This window comes from Berghia stephanieae, chromosome 13 (assembly GCF_034508935.2).
Source record: "Berghia stephanieae isolate SIO BIC M18660-M18661 chromosome 13, UCSD_Bste_1.3, whole genome shotgun sequence".
Classification (NCBI taxonomy): Eukaryota; Metazoa; Mollusca; class Gastropoda; order Nudibranchia; family Aeolidiidae; genus Berghia; species Berghia stephanieae.
The window spans coordinates 39,510,922-39,531,103 of record NC_088372.1 but is presented as its reverse complement, the minus strand read 5'-3'; the positions used below and the strand labels follow the sequence as shown (position 1 = coordinate 39,531,103).

Below are 20,182 nucleotides of genomic sequence, written 5' to 3'. Positions count from 1 at the left end.
AGCAATGTTCTGGAACTGTTGGGATATCAGTTAATGTATGGTGTGTGTACGTAATCACTGCTGAGGAACATGATACTGACTTAGTCAATCTCATGACAGTTGTAAAACAAGGCGGGTTGGCTGCAAAATGTCATATCAACCAACCAAAGAGAGGATGTTATTAGATGGCCTGACAGGGAATGCGGAAGGGTTCATCCAGATACTACGAAATGCATGTAAATAAAGCAAGCCTGTGTTCGTGTGTGTGTATGTGTGTGTGTGTGTGTGTGTGTGTGTGTGTGTGTGTGGAGAGAGAGAGATTGTGAACGCGTGTGTACAAATTCAATGTGTTCTGTCTTACTATTTTTAGCATAAATAATACCCTACACACAGCACATTATATACTGTGTATCTTATGTTCTGAACATTTGCCAAGTCGTGTTTTATTTTCGAACATGTGCTGTGCACGCATTTTTTAAATTAAATGATTATCACATTATGCTGTGGGGACATCTGTATTGTGCCTAAATACAAAGAAAAAGAAAAAGGAGAGAAATCCATTACGATAACGATTAACATTGAGCAAGCAATTACCGAATCATCTTATTTGCTTTGATTTAATTTCATAGACAGACCAAAAACTTTGCCATGTACAGGTCAATTTTATTGTATTTGCCACTCTAGCTTTGAAAAAAAAAGTATAGTGGAATTCATTGTGAGTTTATGTATGTATATGTGTATATATATATATATATATATATATATATATATATATATATATATATATATATATATATCTGTCTCTCTCTTCCATTCCCTCGCTCTGTATCTATGTGTTTGTAAGTTGGTTTAGGTGTCTGTCTGTTTGACTCTTTTTCTTTTCTCTATATCTTTCTTTCTCTCTTTCTCTCTTTCTCTCTCTCTCTCTCTCTCTCTCTCTCTCTCTCTCTCTGTGTGTGTGTGCCTGTGTGTGTGTGTGTTTGTGTGTTTTCAAAGCAGAGTCACAAATATTAGAGAAAGGTTTGCGTCTTAATAGCCCTAACTCCAATCGTCCATCTCACATTATAATCACCAATTGATGTACAGCTTTCAAATCGGAGAGATATTATTCATCGTTGTGGTAAAATAGCGTTGCTTTTTCCCATTTCGTTTAGGATGAATAGTTTAATATTTGTCACTATCGCTTCACTCTCGTATCAGTCCGGAACGAACCTGACACAGAACGTTAAGTATTATTTTTAAATTGTGTACATTGAGTAAATCGTAAGTTTTTAAAAAATATTTCAGAGGAATAATTGGATTTCATTAACGAACATAAAATTAATTTTTAGTTACGTTTGACTGTAATTTCAACTTAGGTTGTCCGAATGACCGTGCTATAATACCAGAGGAAAGGCGAATGTTGATTAAATAATGGTTGCAATGATGTCCCATGATCTAAGGTTAAAATGCTGTTTTGTAGTATGACACTCGCTTTCAAACTTTGATGTTCCTGGTTTGAGTCCAATTTAGGGGCATGGTCAGGAGTTCATAGTCAGCGCTCCATGTCTATCTCACTTTATTTATCAGGTGACTATTGGGTTCTTTCTTCCCTTGAGATGGATATTAATGGTAAGACTGCGGTCCAGAATAACTGGAAATGGTTTGGATTTCGGTCATACAGGAGTAACTATATTCGCAACAAAAACTTTTGTTGTTCAGAAATGCGCAAATTCGTTAAGGGTGAAAGACAATGGCAACGTTTCTTGAAATGTATTTATTTAAGATAACAATGGTCAGAGCATCTACTGGTCAAAGCACGAGTTAAGTTTGGACACCAAGTTCTCGAGATGACTACTCTGGTAAGCAAGGACTTAATCGTTCACATAGTCCAACATCATAAATAAAATGTTTGCTGTGGTGGTCATGCTATAATTAAATGATTTTCGATCCCTGATAGACAGACATTTCCTAAATATATTAATACTTTCCCAGGCCGATGTCCTTATCTTTCCCTAATATAGATATAAAACTATTCAAAGTCATCTTAATTTTTATGATCCTCTGAAGTTTCAGAATTTTCTTGTAGCACTGGACCTTATGGTAACCATTACTAAAGTTGTTGCTACCAAATTCATATTTCAAACTTTTGTTCTGAATATTTGACAAGATGAGTGTTATACATTCAGACAAGTGCCCGTGAATATTTTTAATATCAAATAATTATCTAAGTAAGATGATGGGATGTCTTTATTAATTATAGTCACAGAAAAGATATAAGAAAAAATTCCACTACGACAGTGATTAGCATTAAACAACCAATTACATAGTAATCTTACTTGTTTTGATTTCATAATAAAAGCAACGGGTTTTTAAAACAATGAGCTTTTATATAGCGCAATATCCACTAAATGTGCTCAAAGCGCTTTACAAGGGGTCCCTGGTCAACAGCAACATTTAGCATGTAGGACGGGACATAACGCCTATTAGGCGATATTACAATTTTTGGACAAAGGCAACGCTGTTAACGCCCAGGTACTCATTTTACACCTGAGCACGGTGAACGAATGTGAGTAAAGAGTCTTTTCCAAGGACTCAACTATGCGCCGAGCGCGAGGCTCGAACCCAGGACCTTCTGATCCGAAAGCGAGTGTCATACCACTAGACCACATAGCGGCAAAGTTTTGTCATGTATAGGTTGAGTTATGCTATCTGCCACTCTATGAGAAAATATAATAGGAGTTATTGTGTTAATGTGTATCAGTCTCTCTCTCTCTCTCTCTCTCTCTCTCTCTCTCTCTCACACACACACACACACACACACACACTATATATGTATGTATATATATATATGTATATATATATATATATATATATATATATATATATTTATATATGTATATATATATAGATATATATATTATCCCTCTCCCTCTCACTGTATCTGTGTGTGTGTGTGTGTGTGTGTGTGTGTGTGTTTCGATGTCTGTCTGTTGACTCTCTCTCTCTCCTCCTCACTCATTCTCTCTCTCTCTCAATCTCTCTCTCTCTCTCTCTCTGTGTGTGTGTGTGTGTGTGTGTGTGTGTGTGTGAATGTGTTTGGCTGTTTTCAAACCAGAGTCACAGATGTTAGAGACAGATTTGGGTCTTAATAACTCCAATCGTCCATCTCACATTATAATCACCAATTGATTTACAGCTGTGAAATTGTCAAGATATCGTTAATTGTTGTGGTATAAACGTGCTGCTTTTCCCCCCGATTTGGTTTTTAGGACGGACAGTCTAACGATTGTCACCATCTTTTCCTCTCGTATCATTTCGGAACAAACCTGACACTGTGCGTTAAGTTTTATTTTAAATTGTATAAATCGTAAGTTGTTCTTTTTATTCGTAGAAACAAATTGTTTTTCATTTAACTTTAAATTCAACTTAGATTGTCCGAGTGACCCTGATTAAATACCAGATGAAATGCGAATATTGATTAAATAGAAGATACATGATGTCCCTAACGTAAGGACAATGTGTCGTTTTGTAATGGGACACTATCTTTCAATATTTGATGTCCCTGGTCGGTGTTCTCATTTGGGTCATCGTCGGGAGTACGTAGCGTTCCACTAATTTAATCAGGTGACTGTTGAATTTTTTTCTTCCCTTGAGAAAGACATACAGGGTAAGGGTGCGGTCCAGAATAACATCCAAACGGTGGAAATTATGTCATATGGAAGTAACTGGTCCGCAATAAAGACTTTTTTGTTGTTCGAAAGTGGGAAAGTGAGCTTCGGGCGAAAACGGTGGCAACATTTCTTGAAGTTTTCTTCTTAAGATACCTCTTTTTAAAGCTACCACATGTTAAAGCACATGTTCTCGCGGCCAGTTTGGTTACTAATCTGATGAGGACCCAATCGTTGACGTATTCCAACACCATAGAGAATATGTTTGCTATGTCCTAACTCGTAGCTTTCTAAATCGTGTTATGTTTTTGGACTTGGGAGCTGTGGTTGATTAATATGGTAACAATACCTATTGTCATTGATATTGGAGGGCAGGCCACCTGGGCTCTTCGCTCATCAAAACATACCAGTTTAGATTGAAAAATGTCCACAATTAAGTTATTGGAACGTGCAATTTCCTTGTTACATGATCAGTTTGGAATTCTTTCTCAGTCTTAAAATAAGAGCTCATACTATCGAGTGCTTCAGGTTCAGACTGAAGACTGAATACTATAAATAAACTTTTCCTTATTATTTCAAAATCACATTCTTCATATTTTATTGATATCAGAAGAACTTAAATCATCTCTTCTATTGTAACATTTAATTTTCTTAAAATTCTCATGTCATCTGCCTTTTAAAGTGTCATTGAACACGTGAGGTGGAGATTTTGCACTCTTTATATTTTATGTCGAGAGTGTACTCTTTTTGGAATGGACACTCTTGAAAGTGATTTTTTTTCTTTTGTAATAGAATATTTCACCAGTTGTAGATCGTTACTGTATATCGCTTCAGTGCAATTTTGGTATCCCCGCCTCTTGTTTGGTGACTCACAGGAATATAACAGAAACCCGTACATTCTGTGCTTGTCTGTTTGTCACTCTTTATGAGATACAACCCACTCAATGATGTCTGTCACAGTCAGGAGCTCTCTTATACTCTCATGCTCTTTGGACAAATGCCTACATACCTAGAGTTTTTTTCTTTCTCTCTAGACCACAGTATAACTAATAACCTGTAAATCCAAAAGACTGGGCTCCTAAAACGATGTAGTTGTTGTCACAGTAAAGATTGTTCACAATTATCTTATTAAATTTTATTTTATTAAGAACTGAATTCATCTCACTCCAGTTATATTTCGGTAGGCTTAGATAAACTTTACCTTCTAATATTAGATCGTCTTTCCTTTTATAGCCTTCCCTCGAATTAATTTCTAATTAGTGAATACTTTTCGTTCTACATTCTGTCACGTAGCCATTTATTATAAAAGCTGATAGGTCTAATATTCTACACTCACTTTCTCTCCACAATCTATGCCGGACGGCCAGTCACTCTATTCCTATATATATACTGGAAGATTTTTTGTGGGGTAGTTGCACACATATGTAATGGCTTGTGATCGTATAGTGGTGTTTTTGATAGATGGTAGTATTATCCTTTGCGTTGTGTTGTAGATGTTAATAATGACGAAAGAGTTCAAGGGCCGGTGATGATAATTGAATGCACAATATCAAGACATTCAAATAAAAGTCCAGATTCCAAGTTTCATTTCTTACAGTTTTATTTGTTTGTGATAAATTCAAAATCCAAATCATGATAAATTCCAAATCCAAATCAAATAGCATGGTCATAATTCAATCAGTTTCATAAATTCCAAATCCGTAAAATCAGTCCACATGTAAAGTCAATTTTGCCTAAGTAACCATTTTCAATATTCGTGGAATATTTCTAAGTCCGTAAAAGCAAATAAATGATGTTGAGCACAAAAGGTTTAAAGTGTGCAGCTCATGGTCAAGTTGAATCCTGAATCAAAAGGTAGAATGATCCCCGTTTGATCAGACACACTGTTTTATATCCTATTGTAAACTGTCCCACAATTCCTTTCACCAAAGGTCAGTTTTACGCCTAAATAATCAAAGGTCGTACGCCTAAATAATCCGTACGCCCAAATAACAAATACGCTACGCCCAAATAATATCGTACGCCTAAATGATGAATACCAACTATAACTTAATGCTTTTATCCCCAAATACCAAGTAACACCGATCAAAGAAAGTAATTTTCTAGTACTCAATATAATGACCAATCCTTTAACTTTGGAACGTAAAACTGTCCTAGACTACTCAATATAATGACCAAGTTTAACTGATATACAAGCACTGTGAACTCATTAAACCCACTTGCTATAAGCTAACTCTCTTACATACGCCCCTTTCTTAGAATTTAAATTGACTTTAAAACAATTTCAATTCAAAAAAAATTACAGTGAGAGATTAAATATATATGTAATGCCCAACTAAAATGTAATAAATAAATGTTAAAATGATAATACTTATACCAGTTAAATATTTAAAAACTTTAAACTTTAAATTCAAAAACACCAAAGTTGATTACAACATTCATATATATCAATTATAGGTTTTATAGTATTACAACATTGATAAATTCACAAACATCAAATTTGATTACAACATCTAAATAGATATATATATCGATTATAGATTATTTTTTTTTCTTTCAAATTACAACATCAACAGTAAGGTATCTATCATTTAAAAGTGATTAAAATTTAAATTTACCAACACGAAAGTTGATTAAACATTTATATATTTATCGATTATACTTTTTAAGGCATTACAACATCGACAGTAAGATATCAAGTAATTAAAAGTTCAAAGAAAAAATATCTTTTCACCTTAAATTCCATCTTCATAGCAATAAAAGTGTTTAATTCTCGTCATATCCCATCACACATAAATAGTATTGCGTGAAAAAGGATGGTTCAAATTCCATTTGTGATATACTCCCGTTTTCTTATTCAATCTCAAATTCAACTCTTTACGACATGGGTGATAATCTCAGCTTCCATGTATGTCTACTCATTTACTGACATATCAAAACCAGTACCTTGTATATTCCCTTATATTGTATGATTCCATTTAAACCACATTATTACATTAATTCCTACTTATAATATGTGGTACAAATAATGTATTATAGACATCTAAATCCATATACGAAGGATTATATTTCAATTAGTAATAAAAAAAAATATTAAAAAAATAAATCATAATAATAGCATTATCATCATTTTAAAATTCAAGTTGAAGTTATTATCATTCAGTGTTCATTGTTGATGTTTCAATTTTTTAAGCTTTTTAAGTCATCAGGGTGTAGTTTACAACTACATTGATATCAAATTGTTCTTTGTGGTCATCCATCAGAGGTCACATTTCTCAGTAATCCGTTCGTTTTGAGAATGGTCATCCTGTAAAAATTGTCAGTAATTGTTAATTAAGTCATTGTCTCCATTTAGAATGAGTTTTCATGTAATGAAAAAAATATATCAACTATAAAAGTTGAGGTGATTGTATCTAGTCTACGTGTTGCATTGTTGTGTGTGTTGTGGTCACTGAATAGCCCAAGTGTCATAAATTCACTTTAATTATTGTTAATTAATTAAAAACTTTTTCCTCTGTAAATGTCTTCGAATTATCACCATAATGTCTTCACATTCAAATATTTAGTGTTTAATAAATAATCAGACATTAGTCTGTCCGACTTGTTCACATCACATATTTAGTGTTTAGTAAATAATCAGTCATTAGTCTGTCCGAATTATTCATATTTAGTACAGTGTAAATAACTAAATAAGTAAAATCTAACACAGTATGTGATTGTGGGCTGTTACTAAAGTGACCAACTTTTGCAATTAGTGTGTTGTATTTGTTCGAGTCTTTTGAATTGGGACGAAAAAAGACTCTACAGGTAGCAAACGTATGCTTAACCTGTTGGGTTGTTTCTTGGTCTTGTGACGTCGCTGTAATCCATTCATCTCCGGCATCTGGGTCGATTCTCCTCGTTGATATTTGTGGTTGTCTTGTGTATACGTTGAGTCTCATTGTAGATGAAATTGTAAAAATTCAAGATTAACTGTGTGCGAGATCTTGAATTTAAATGAAGTTTGACTTATCCAGCAAGTCAAAAGAAAGTTGTGAACTCAGCCATGTGTTGACACAGAGTTCGTGTGTAGTAGTCGACAGAGGTCGTGTGTTGTAATTGTCTGTGTTTGTTGATCGAGTTTTGATGAGGTGGCATGTGAGTACACACCAGGTAGATGATGTAATCTGTAGAGTACCGGTGGGTGACGTGAGTCCAAACACCAGGTAGATGATGTAACAATAACGTAGTCTAGTAGTGTATGTAGTAGGGTCGAATAAGGTCAACAATATTTTCGTTATTTGAACGCAGGTTGTTGAATATCATACGATAATGAATCCAAGGAAATCGCTCATGTGGCGTTTTGCGATACTTTTTCCTGCATTGTCTTATATACATATATAGCCTTTATCTTTTACAATGATACTAAGACAGGCGTTATTATAATATTCAATGTTTATAAGTTGTAGATATGCTGCACACTTGTATATTGACACAAGTTTAAATTGAATACGCTCACCACTGCATATGAAGGAAGTAGTATTGTTCACAATTGGACATCATTTTTGTAAAAACAATCGTATCTTGAACGTTTATGAAATTATTGACATCGTACATCGTTGGGTATTGTTGTTGTAGAAGTAAATACAAGTAATCCAATTGTTCAATAAAGAATGTAAATATAAAAAGGTTCATGGAAGAAATCTGTGTTGATACAGATATTATTTTATGAATTCTGTCAAGTTTGTATAAGTTGAAAGGTACGATGTAATTGAGGTTGCTGTGTAGTTTGTAGTCTGTAGATTGTGTTGATTCTGGACGTATCAATGACGTAGTGTTTTGTCGAGATGCTTACTCCATTTCAAGGTATTCGTGGATAGACCAAAGGGATTAGGACATTTTCCGACCTATGTTGTGGTTGTGTTTGAGTTGCCTCTGTCGTTGTCATCAGCGTTCCCGTTATGACCGATGGTTGCAAGTGTCCTCTTTCGTGATGACTGTATCATGTTTTAGTGCAAACACTACTTCTGCCTTTGATTAACTCGAATTATTCCCCTTAGAAAATCCCTAATTTAATGAAATATGATTTTGTTTATGTTATCGTAGCACTTCCTACCATTTCAACTGATTGCCGAATGATTACACACTTAAGATTTGACAATTGAACATAACTTCTTCTTCAACTCAGTTACACACTTTATGATATAAATGTTAAATTCAAATCACGCATTAAATATTGATTACAATTACAACAGCAAATCGATAGGAGAAAAAGATGATAATCAAAATATTTGCAGAAACGATATACACTCTGGTCAATAAAAATTCAATGTTTCGCGCCTTTGCCCTCGGCTTATAAAAATATTCATATAACTCATTGCGACGTTATCTCGCGCCTCTTAATATAGCATTGATAATTGTGTGCGCTTTAACCACGCACATCGTATTTATAAAAATTATCCGCCTTCTGTATCATTTCATAATGTTAAACAATGCGCTTTAATCAAACGCAAAATAAAATATTCCCGAACGCCTCATTCCTGCGTCTCGTAATTTAAATCATGTGCACTTTAATCACCGCGTCTTACATCACTGCGCTTATTTCCCCAATATGCATTAACAGCATTTTACCATATGGGTTACTTATAATTCGCTGATTCTTAACAAGTTAACCACTTGTGTCAAATATTATCAGCTCACATGACATGATAATGCATTTTCAATATTTTGTTATTCTTCCGTAATAACATTTTAACTCCCATTACAAGACATTAGTCTTTCATAATAATTAATACTCCGTCATTTTATTTGTTCTCCGACTTTAAACCAAAAGTCCGTTATTCCGTTACTATGAGAATATGTCTCCTTTTAAAAATCACGATGAAACGCGTTTCAAAACAAAACTAAACAAAACAACGATTGACTCATATTCCGCATAAATCATTTCAACTTAATTTCCAGTGATAAAATCCAAATGTCTTATGTAATCTATTATAACGCCATGTCTCATTACACAACTAAATAAGCTCTGTTGTCGATTACTTGGCTGCGTTAACCACACATTTATTACCAAGAATACAAACAGATATAAAACTTTGCTCTTTGTCATGAACCCATGAATCTCAAAGAGTCAATATCAACCCACCAATTCATCCCTATTGACGGGAGAGAAATATAATCAATGATGTTGTAAATAATAACAATAAATACCATAAGACATTTTTCAATTATCAAAACTTAGAATTTACGTGTTGTTATTGCCATCATCTTCTTGAGTCATTTTGACAGAAAATAAAACGTAACAACATTAAATAATGGACCAACTGTCTATGTAATTCCAACAGTAACATACAAAATTGAAATAAAAATCGACACATCTTTGTTACTGATATTAACAAAGCATTGCCATTAACGGTACCAAATAATATTCGAAGATCTATTCCGAAACGCTTGATTGTAAGTAAACGCATTTTCATTTATTTTGAAAAATAAAACGCACTAAAATATTCATTTAAATTCTGCAATTTTTATTTTCATCTCTCCCTCTCTTCTTTTTAATTAAATAAAATACGTGTAGCATCAATGCATTATTATTATTATTATTATTAGTATTATTATTATTATTATTATTATTATTATTATTATTATTATTATTATTATTATTATTATTATTATTTTGCCGTTCTATAATATATTGTTTTCACTTTTTGAATATAATATATTGCCCTATATATCTATATTTTTTTTTAAATTTCCTTTTCTATCTGTGACTCTTAATTTAAATATTATTTAGTATATTTATCTATTTTTTTTAAATATCGTCTTTTGTCAGAATTTTAGGAATCATCTATAATTTCAAATTTTTTTTTTCATATTTCAATACAAAATAATTCCACTACTTCACCGTCAAAATTGATATTCATTTTCTTTCCCAAATAAAACTATTTCCCTATCTGTTCACAATTTTCACTTCAAAATTCGAGTCTCACAAAAACTTCAATATATATTAACACCGCAACAATATACATTTCTTGTGTATCCATGGTTCGGAATAATAACATCTTTACATCATGGTATCACGGCTCCAAATAAAAATATATAAGAATCCTGAGTCACGACACCAAATTAGATACATAATGTGGGGTAGTTGCACACATATGTAATGGCTTGTGATCGTATAGTGGTGTTTTTGATAGATGGTAGTATTATCCTTTGCGTTGTGTTGTAGATGTTAATAATGACGAAAGAGTTCAAGGGCCGGTGATGATAATTGAATGCACAATATCAAGACATTCAAATAAAAGTCCAGATTCCAAGTTTCATTTCTTACAGTTTTATTTGTTTGTGATAAATTCAAAATCCAAATCATGATAAATTCCAAATCCAAATCAAATAGCATGGTCATAATTCAATCAGTTTCATAAATTCCAAATCCGTAAAATCAGTCCACATGTAAAGTCAATTTTGCCTAAGTAACCATTTTCAATATTCGTGGAATATTTCTAAGTCCGTAAAAGCAAATAAATGATGTTGAGCACAAAAGGTTTAAAGTGTGCAGCTCATGGTCAAGTTGAATCCTGAATCAAAAGGTAGAATGATCCCCGTTTGATCAGACACACTGTTTTATATCCTATTGTAAACTGTCCCACAATTCCTTTCACCAAAGGTCAGTTTTACGCCTAAATAATCAAAGGTCGTACGCCTAAATAATCCGTACGCCCAAATAACAAATACGCTACGCCCAAATAATATCGTACGCCTAAATGATGAATACCAACTATAACTTAATGCTTTTATCCCCAAATACCAAGTAACACCGATCAAAGAAAGTAATTTTCTAGTACTCAATATAATGACCAATCCTTTAACTTTGGAACGTAAAACTGTCCTAGACTACTCAATATAATGACCAAGTTTAACTGATATACAAGCACTGTGAACTCATTAAACCCACTTGCTATAAGCTAACTCTCTTACATTTTATCTTTTGGGACTTTGTAGATATTATATCTACACGATTAAGACGCCGGAGCTTTTAACTTTGATTGTATAATCTTCAAGGATCAAACCCAAGCCCGCTGTACTACACTATAACCTCTTACCAATTGCCTGGAAGTGGCCTTTTACGAGTCCAATCCTGTTATCAGAGGAATAGATCATCCAAGCCCATCAACTGCCTGGAAACATAAACTTACGAACCTGACATACTATCATAAGTTACGTAAAATATTCATATCTCTATTTGTAACTGCCACGATCACTGTTTATCTCTTTTAATTAAATTTCATCATTATTTTTATTTCATTGTAAACAAATCGTTAATTGTTTTTCATTTATAGTAACTAGTAAATTCTGGGGCCTCATTCTACATATATCTTTATGCATAGTCGAGTAGCTCTTTACTCACTTGAGACCATGACATTTTGGAGGGGACACATATAAAGAATTGAATTTATTTAGTTACTTATATCTATTTCATCTAACTTTAAAGTTTAAATTGTAAAACTCTTAATTGCCCCACTTGATCATATTTTAATTGAACTCCCTATTTACAGGATTAATTTTTTTCTTTTTCATTTCTTCATTTAAATGGAATAGCAATTTATCCATTCATTCTTTCATTCAAATTGAATAGCATTTTATTGATTCATTCCTTCATTCATTTATTCATTTATAAATTATTCATTCATTCATTGTTCATTCATTTATTTATTCATTCATTCATTCATTCATTCATCCATTCATCCATTCATCCGTTTATTCACTCATTTATCCAATCATTCATACATTTATTCCTCCCTTCATTCTTTCATTCATACATTATCCATTCATTCATTCATCTATTCACTCAGTTTTTCATTCATTCATTCATTCCTTGTCCACTTTGTTATTATATCACTCATTTCATTTTGTTGTTTGCCTCATTCATGAATTGTTTTCAATATGTTTACATTCCATAACGATTCATTCACCTGTCATCCAATCACTCAGTGTTGTGAACACATTTTGTAACTATTGTAAATCTTACGATATTTTATTGTTTTGTATTTCAGACATCACTGTTAAACACTCTTCAATGCCTAATTACAATTGTTGAACAACCATTGAACAAGAGAGGTCCCAGCCACGAACTGAGTTGGTAGATATATCCTTCATTATTCTCTTTTACATGTGTTGGGCATCACATAGTAACTATAGACATCGTGATTTGTTTTGCATAGTGATTTGTTTTAAATGCATTTTTGGCATATTACTGTTACCGAAAACCACTTATATATTATGTTCTGAAAAGTGAGTCTTTAAAAACTAAATAATAATAAAAGGAGTCTACTAGCCGTCGTGTTATATTTAGTGATAGATAACTTGGGATTATTTTGGCATCCTATTATTGTTATCACACTCTAGTACATTAGCGTCATTGCGAATAATTGTACACAAACTAACGACGAGTCACACACATTGGTGATACATTTTTCGTAGTAACATAGTTTAGAGTACACGCGATTGACACATTGTTATTGACACAAGTCATAATAACTCCGCATTGTATTGACACATTGCTTTATAAGATATAACGATAAAAGGCATCAAATTCAACATACATAATAAGTTGAAATAAGAGAGAGAGAGAGATTTCTAAAAATAGAACAGTTCATTCCAGTAAGTGTAAATAAATAAAACAGTCAGTAACAGTATCCTGTCAATATAATATATATAAAATATCGTAACTAATTTATTGCAACATGGAAGCATATAAAAGATACTTAAGTCTCGCAAAGGACTTAGAAATACCCCAGGAAAGAATATTTTCATGGTGCGAAGAGAAAGTAAAAGAAGAAAAAGAACATGAAGAAAGAATTCGTAGAGAAGAAAATGAAGAAAGAATTCGTAAAGAAGAAAAAGAACACGAAGAAAGAATTCGTAGAGAAGAAAACGAAGAAAGAATTCGTAGAGAAGAAAATGAAGAAAGAATTCGTAGAGAAGAAAAGAACACGAAGAAAGAATACGTAGAGAAGAACGAGAAGAAAGAGTCCAAGAAAGGGAACTAAAAAGACAAATAGCATTAGCAGAAGAAGAAACCAAAAGGACCCAAATGATGCTGGAAATTGAAAAAACAAAAACCGGTCATGAAAGAAAACATAATAATAGTGATGAATTTTTCGTGAAACTTCCACGCATGCCAACATACGATGAACGCTCAGACTGTTTAGAATCCTTCTTACACCGATTCGAAGTTCAGGCTAAAGGTTATCGTTGGCCAGAAAGCAAATGGGCCACAGCCTTGATTAACTGCTTATCTGGAGAACCGCTAAAAGTTTTCTATACCTTAACAACTGAAGATGCAGATGACTATGGAAAAATTAAAGACGCTCTACTAAAAAGATTTAGATTAACGGAAGATGGTTACCAGGAAAGGTTTCACACTGCAAAACCGGAAAGTGGAGAAGACTTTAATACATTCGTGAACCGAATTACTCAATTTCTAAATCGGTGGCTTGAGTTGGCAAACGTAAAACAAGACGACTTTGCAGGCCTTTACTATCTCACGCTGAAGAATCGAATCTATCAAGCTTGCAACCCAGATTTAGTCGCATTCTTTAAAGAGAGAAAGCCAGAAAACTTGGACAAATTAAAAATCTACGCAGAAAACTTTAACAGCGCACATCCATTGACACCCCTTAGCAGAACATTGAAGGAACCATACTACGCTGCCGCTGCTCAGAGTCCAGGTACACCTAAAGTTCAGTACTCAAATAGAACGAGCCGATCAATCACTCGGAACACGCAAGTGAAACAGGATGACCATAGTAACAAACCATGGAACAAACAGTTCAATAGAGACCATAGCCGACCCTATCAAAACAAAACAAGAAATAGCACTGACAATAATACTGAGTAAAAGAAAACCAACAAACCTATAATTAAATGTCAATATTGTGGAATGAAAGGCCACACAGCAGACAAATGTTACAAAATCGTGGGATATCCAAAAGAAACTGCAAATGCATCACTCCAAACAGGTGTAAACAATCAGACACGAGTAATGTCAGGAGAAAATATAAATGTGTATTGCGTGAAAGGTATGTCACTTTTAACACAAACTCACAAATCAGGATCGCTATTTTTTTGTGAAGGCAAAGCTAATGGAACTGATTGCAAAATATTGAGAGACACAGGATGCAGTACAGTAGGAATAAAAGCATCTTTGATCAATGACGAAGACAAAACTGGAAAAACGGTACAATGCATCACATTCAGTGGCACAGTCGAAACCTTTGAAACAGCTAACGTGTACATAGAAACCCCATACTATACAGGAATAGTGGAATGCTGTATACTTCCCAACCCCGTCGCTGATGTTATTGTTGGCAATATAAAAGGTCTTAAAGACAACCCAACAGATGTAAAGGAATGGTCATTAACCCAAGAAACAGCTTGTCTAGCAGAAACAAGAAAGATGACTAAGACAACAGAGAAGCCAATGACTATTTCTCTAGAACCACAACAATTTGACAGGAACACGTTCATTGAAGAACAGAAAAAGGACCCGACTTTAACATCATATTTCAATATCGCAAACAAAGGGACGAAATCAAAAGTTGAATACATCATTGAAAAAGATATTCTGTTCAGGTTACATAGGAAAAGAAACAAAATAGCTAAACAACTGGTCACGCCGAGTATTTACAGAAACAAAATCCTTGGAATAGCGCACGATTCAATAACTTCTGGACATCTTGGGAGCTCTTCCACATTGAAGAGAATATCCGAGAATTTCACATGGCCTGGAATTACTAAAGACGTCCGAGAATATGTGAAATCGTGTGACACATGCCAAAGAAGAGTCGCAAAAGGCAGAATACCGAGATTGCCATTAGAGACAACCCCAGTTATTGAAAAAGTTTTTCAAAAAGTTGCAATTGACATTATAGGCCCTTTAACAAAATCAGATAGAAACCATACACACATACTAACACTAGTCGATTACGCAACCAGGTGGCCAGAAGCGATAGCATTGAAATCAACTACATCAGATCACATAGCTGAAGCATTGATGACAATTTTTACTAGAATAGGCATACCAAATGAGATACTGTCGGACAATGGACCCCAATTCACATCACATATTATGCATGAAACCATGAAACTCATGGGAATCCAACACTCATTCACAACTCCCTACCACCCCCAAGCAAATGGTCTTTGTGAAAGATTTAATGGCACTCTAAAGAATATGTTAAGAAAAGTGTCAGCAGAAAAACCAGATGATTGGGACAGATACTTACCAGCAATCCTATTTGCATATAGAGAAATACCCCAAGAATCTACAGGCTACTCCCCATTTGAGTTGATGTATGGACGATCACCTCGCGGCCCGATCAATATAGTAGCCGACATTTGTAAAGGGAATGAGGAGGACATTAACGAAATTATGTTTGCTTACGAATATGTAAGAAACCTGAAAGACAGAATAGAGGATACATGTAAGCTAGCACAGGAATCCGTCACTAAAAAAGCAGAGAAATACAAGGAATACTCCGATAGAAAAAGCAAGTCAAGAAAATTTGAGATTGGTGACAAAGTACTAATACTCTTACCCGATGACTCGAGTAAACTTTTAGCTACATGGAAAGGACCATTCAAAATAACAGCAGTAAAATCTAATGTTAATTACGAGATTAAAATTAACAACACAACAAAGACATTCCATGCAAATATGCTAAAAAAGTATTTTGATAGAGACATAGTGTCGCAACCTATGTTTACTAATATCGAAGCTTCAAATGCAGGATTAATCATACCGTTGGTCATGGGACACAGACACCCGAGACAGAAAAACAAACAAAAATCGCACAATTGCAACCACCTAAGACAAAAAAAGAAGTACGCAAAGTACTTGGGCTCCTAAATTTTTACAGGAAATACATTTACAACTTCGCGCACATCGCGACACCGCTAACAAATCTGACAAAGAATGGGTCACCGAACAAAATTGTTTGGACAGAAGCGTGTCAGAATAGCTTTAACCAGTTAAAGGCATTACTCTGTTCAGAACCAATTCTTAAATTACCCGACATATCAAAAGAATTTGTTGTAAGAACTGACGCGTCTGATAAGGGCATCGCAGGTGTACTATTACAGGAACATGAGGGAACTCTAATGCCTTGCTTATATGCAAGCAGAAAATTATTGGACAGAGAATCACGATACTCTGTAATAGAGCGTGAAGGACTGGCCATCGTCTTTGCTTTAAAGACATTCAGCAGATATCTACTGCTAAAAGAGTTTGTGGTCGAAACGGACCATAAACCACTCACGTACATAAGAAATAACAAAATGATTAATAGTAGAGTACTAAGGTGGAGTCTATTTTTGCAAAATTACACTTTCAGTATCTCTCACATACCAGGCTGTGAAAATATTCACGCCGACCTACTTTCTCGATTAGTATAAACACGTGAGAAGGGTATAACTTAACCTCCCATGCATACTGTTAGTTACCTCGCAAACTATGCCAAATCAGAACGCACAATTTAGATAATTTTATTTGTAAACATGATGACCCAACTTAATGTAACATTGAGTATTGTTTGAATATATATACCATACCCATTCATGATTTGGGAAATCTTATCTTTATCTATTATTGTTATGAATTTTCACTCATTTATGATTAATAATTGAAATGTCAATATTCCATTTACATTTTCATTCATTTCATTCAGAAAATTACCTTCATATCATCGACTTAAATCATGCTTCATTACCATCACTATTGTTTATCACAATGATTTGTAATCACATTGCCATCATGTCGTTCATCACAATGATTTGTAATCACAATCTTTCATTGTTATTGTCGCCCATTCATATACCTACGTTAATATAAACATTTCCATGTCTAGTTAATAAATAATTTAATTGTAGCACAAATCATAACAATGGATTAATGCTAGAGTATCATGATAGTAAATTTACTTCCGTTTGTAAAATCTATCTTTCCCATAATGGTTAAAGAGTATATTTTAAACGTGGGTGGGGGGTGTCACAGTAAAGATTGTTCACAATTATCTTATTAAATTTTATTTTATTAAGAACTGAATTCATCTCACTCCAGTTATATTTCGGTAGGCTTAGATAAACTTTACCTTCTAATATTAGATCGTCTTTCCTTTTATAGCCTTCCCTCGAATTAATTTCTAATTAGTGAATACTTTTCGTTCTACATTCTGTCACGTAGCCATTTATTATAAAAGCTGATAGGTCTAATATTCTACACTCACTTTCTCTCCACAATCTATGCCGGACGGCCAGTCACTCTATTCCTATATATATACTGGAAGATTTTTATCTTTTGGGACTTTGTAGATATTATATCTACACCATTAAGACGCCGGAGCTTTTAACTTTGATTGTATAATCTTCAAGGATCAAACCCAAGCCCGCTGTACTACACTATAACCTCTTACCAATTGCCTGGAAGTGGCCTTTTACGAGTCCAATCCTGTTATCAGAGGAATAGATCATCCAAGCCCATCAACTGCCTGGAAACATAAACTTACGAACCTGACATACTATCATAAGTTACGTAAAATATTCATATCTCTATTTGTAACTGCCACGATCACTGTTTATCTCTTTTAATTAAATTTCATCATTATTTTTATTTCATTGTAAACAAATCGTTAATTGTTTTTCATTTATAGTAACTAGTAAATTCTGGGGCCTCATTCTACATATATCTTTATGCATAGTCGAGTAGCTCTTTACTCACTTGAGACCATGACAGTTGCTTTTGGTGGAGAATGCTAATGCTCTGAACAACCATTAGCTTTGATGAAGGATGAGTTTTGACGATACTTGAGATTGTGGGTCAACACTCATGTCTGGTCACCTGGATTTGTATTGCATTATCTAATTGGATCTTTCTGGGCCCGCTAGCGACTCTCTCGACCATTGTTGAAGTATTTGATAGGAAGGCAAGTAATTGAATGCAAGTATTGTCGTTGACATAGTTTTGTCCTAATGAAGAACGGGATGACAGGATGATATGTTGATATAAGCATGCATGTCTGGTTAAGATCTTGAGCACCGTCATGAACACCAACCATCGCCTTGTGGCTTTCTGCCGTCTTGGCTCACCCGTGAAATATCCAACTAACTACATCACGGTGGTAACGCCGAACAAAAGAACGAGGAAAAGGGGGGGGGGGGGGAGGCAGTGGGCATTTGTCAGATTGACCATTTCCCATAAACAATGTGAAAGTTAATCAAAGTTTATTTTTATAGATTGCTATAATCGAAGGAAAAGTAAAATGCCCGTTGGTGATGCCGTTTAGTGAGACTTACTAAAACAGTTCATTGTCCCATAGGTGATCAAAAGACTACTAATACCGGATTTAGACTCGTGTTATCAATTCTATTGACACTTATATTTGTGTTTTTAAAAAAACATTACTTTATTTATCATTCAGAATACATATTTAGAATCTTTTAAATATTTTATTCGTTCCAAAGGCGAAGACATACAAAAATGTCCGTTGTTAAAAGCGTCTAATGTGACTTTAGAAGACATCTCACTATTCTATACATTCCCCTACACGCAGACAAAATAGTAAAAATTTGAGACCATGTACAACGGATTTCGACTTGTGCTTGTGTTTTTATTAACATTTACATTACCATGTGGCCAATTTGTCAAAACCATCGAAATCAGCACCAACGACGATCAGAGCAAAAAGAATAATAACAACAACAACAACAACAACAACAACAACAACAACAACAACATCATCAAGGGCCACCTGAAACCTTTTGGAGAGAGTGGAACCAAAACTGACGTCAAAGAAGTGGATGGATTTCCAGAACCCACCGATTTCTTTTCAAATTATTTCCTTCGCTCCAAACCTGTTCTCATGAAGCGGGCAGTTAGCTCTGACCCTGTAATTCACAAATGGACAGACGGTTATTTATCTCAAGTCAGTCTCCGTGAAGAAAACAGTGGACATCTCTTTGAGATTGAAAGGGGAAAGAAGGAAAATAGAACAAATCAAGCGATAAAGATGGAGCTGCATGAATTTTTAAAACTTTATGATTCAGAAGATGTGTACCTTGTTGAAGACGTGCCGCCTTTTTTGATCAAAGATTTGTCATTAGCTCGTCCACTTCAGGTAACCCATATGTCCATCTATGTCTCCTCCTCCTCCTTTCTCTTCAATTTTAGTTTTTAATTTTTGGCGTCGTTTTTTCTGTCAGAGAACGTGTATGATGGTGTCCAGAGACGTTTTTTCTGGGTGTTGTTGTGTTTGTGTTGCCTAATGTTGTGGTGTGTCTCAGTGTTTTACTGAAGATGTGTTTTTTCTGTAATTAAAATGACTAATGGCACAGTAGTGGAACAGATGTGAGAGTGTTAAGTGGTCTGTTTTATTTAAAAGAAAACTTGTAAATTGCAATTTCCAACGTTTGTTGTTATGTCATATTTACTGTTATTGATATATTGACAAAAGAAGATTTTTATGACAATCTCAATTCAGTTTTAACCAATACATTATGTCGCAGAAATTATTGTACTA

At 34.1% G+C, this 20,182-nt stretch overlaps 1 protein-coding gene across 1 annotated transcript in view; it reads left to right on the top strand.

The window, feature by feature from the left end:
• The first annotated feature begins 3,258 nt into the window (after positions 1 to 3,258).
• Positions 3,259 to 20,182, top strand: part of LOC144959065 (tRNA wybutosine-synthesizing protein 5-like) — a 26,456-nt gene continuing 9,532 nt past the window's right edge. Inside the window, exons 1-2 of the mRNA XM_078891434.1 lie at positions 3,259 to 3,328; positions 19,128 to 19,780. Of these exons, the coding sequence (XP_078747560.1) occupies positions 19,241 to 19,780 (540 nt within the window). The 5' untranslated portion in view covers positions 3,259 to 3,328; positions 19,128 to 19,240. The remainder of the gene's footprint in view (positions 3,329 to 19,127; positions 19,781 to 20,182) is intronic.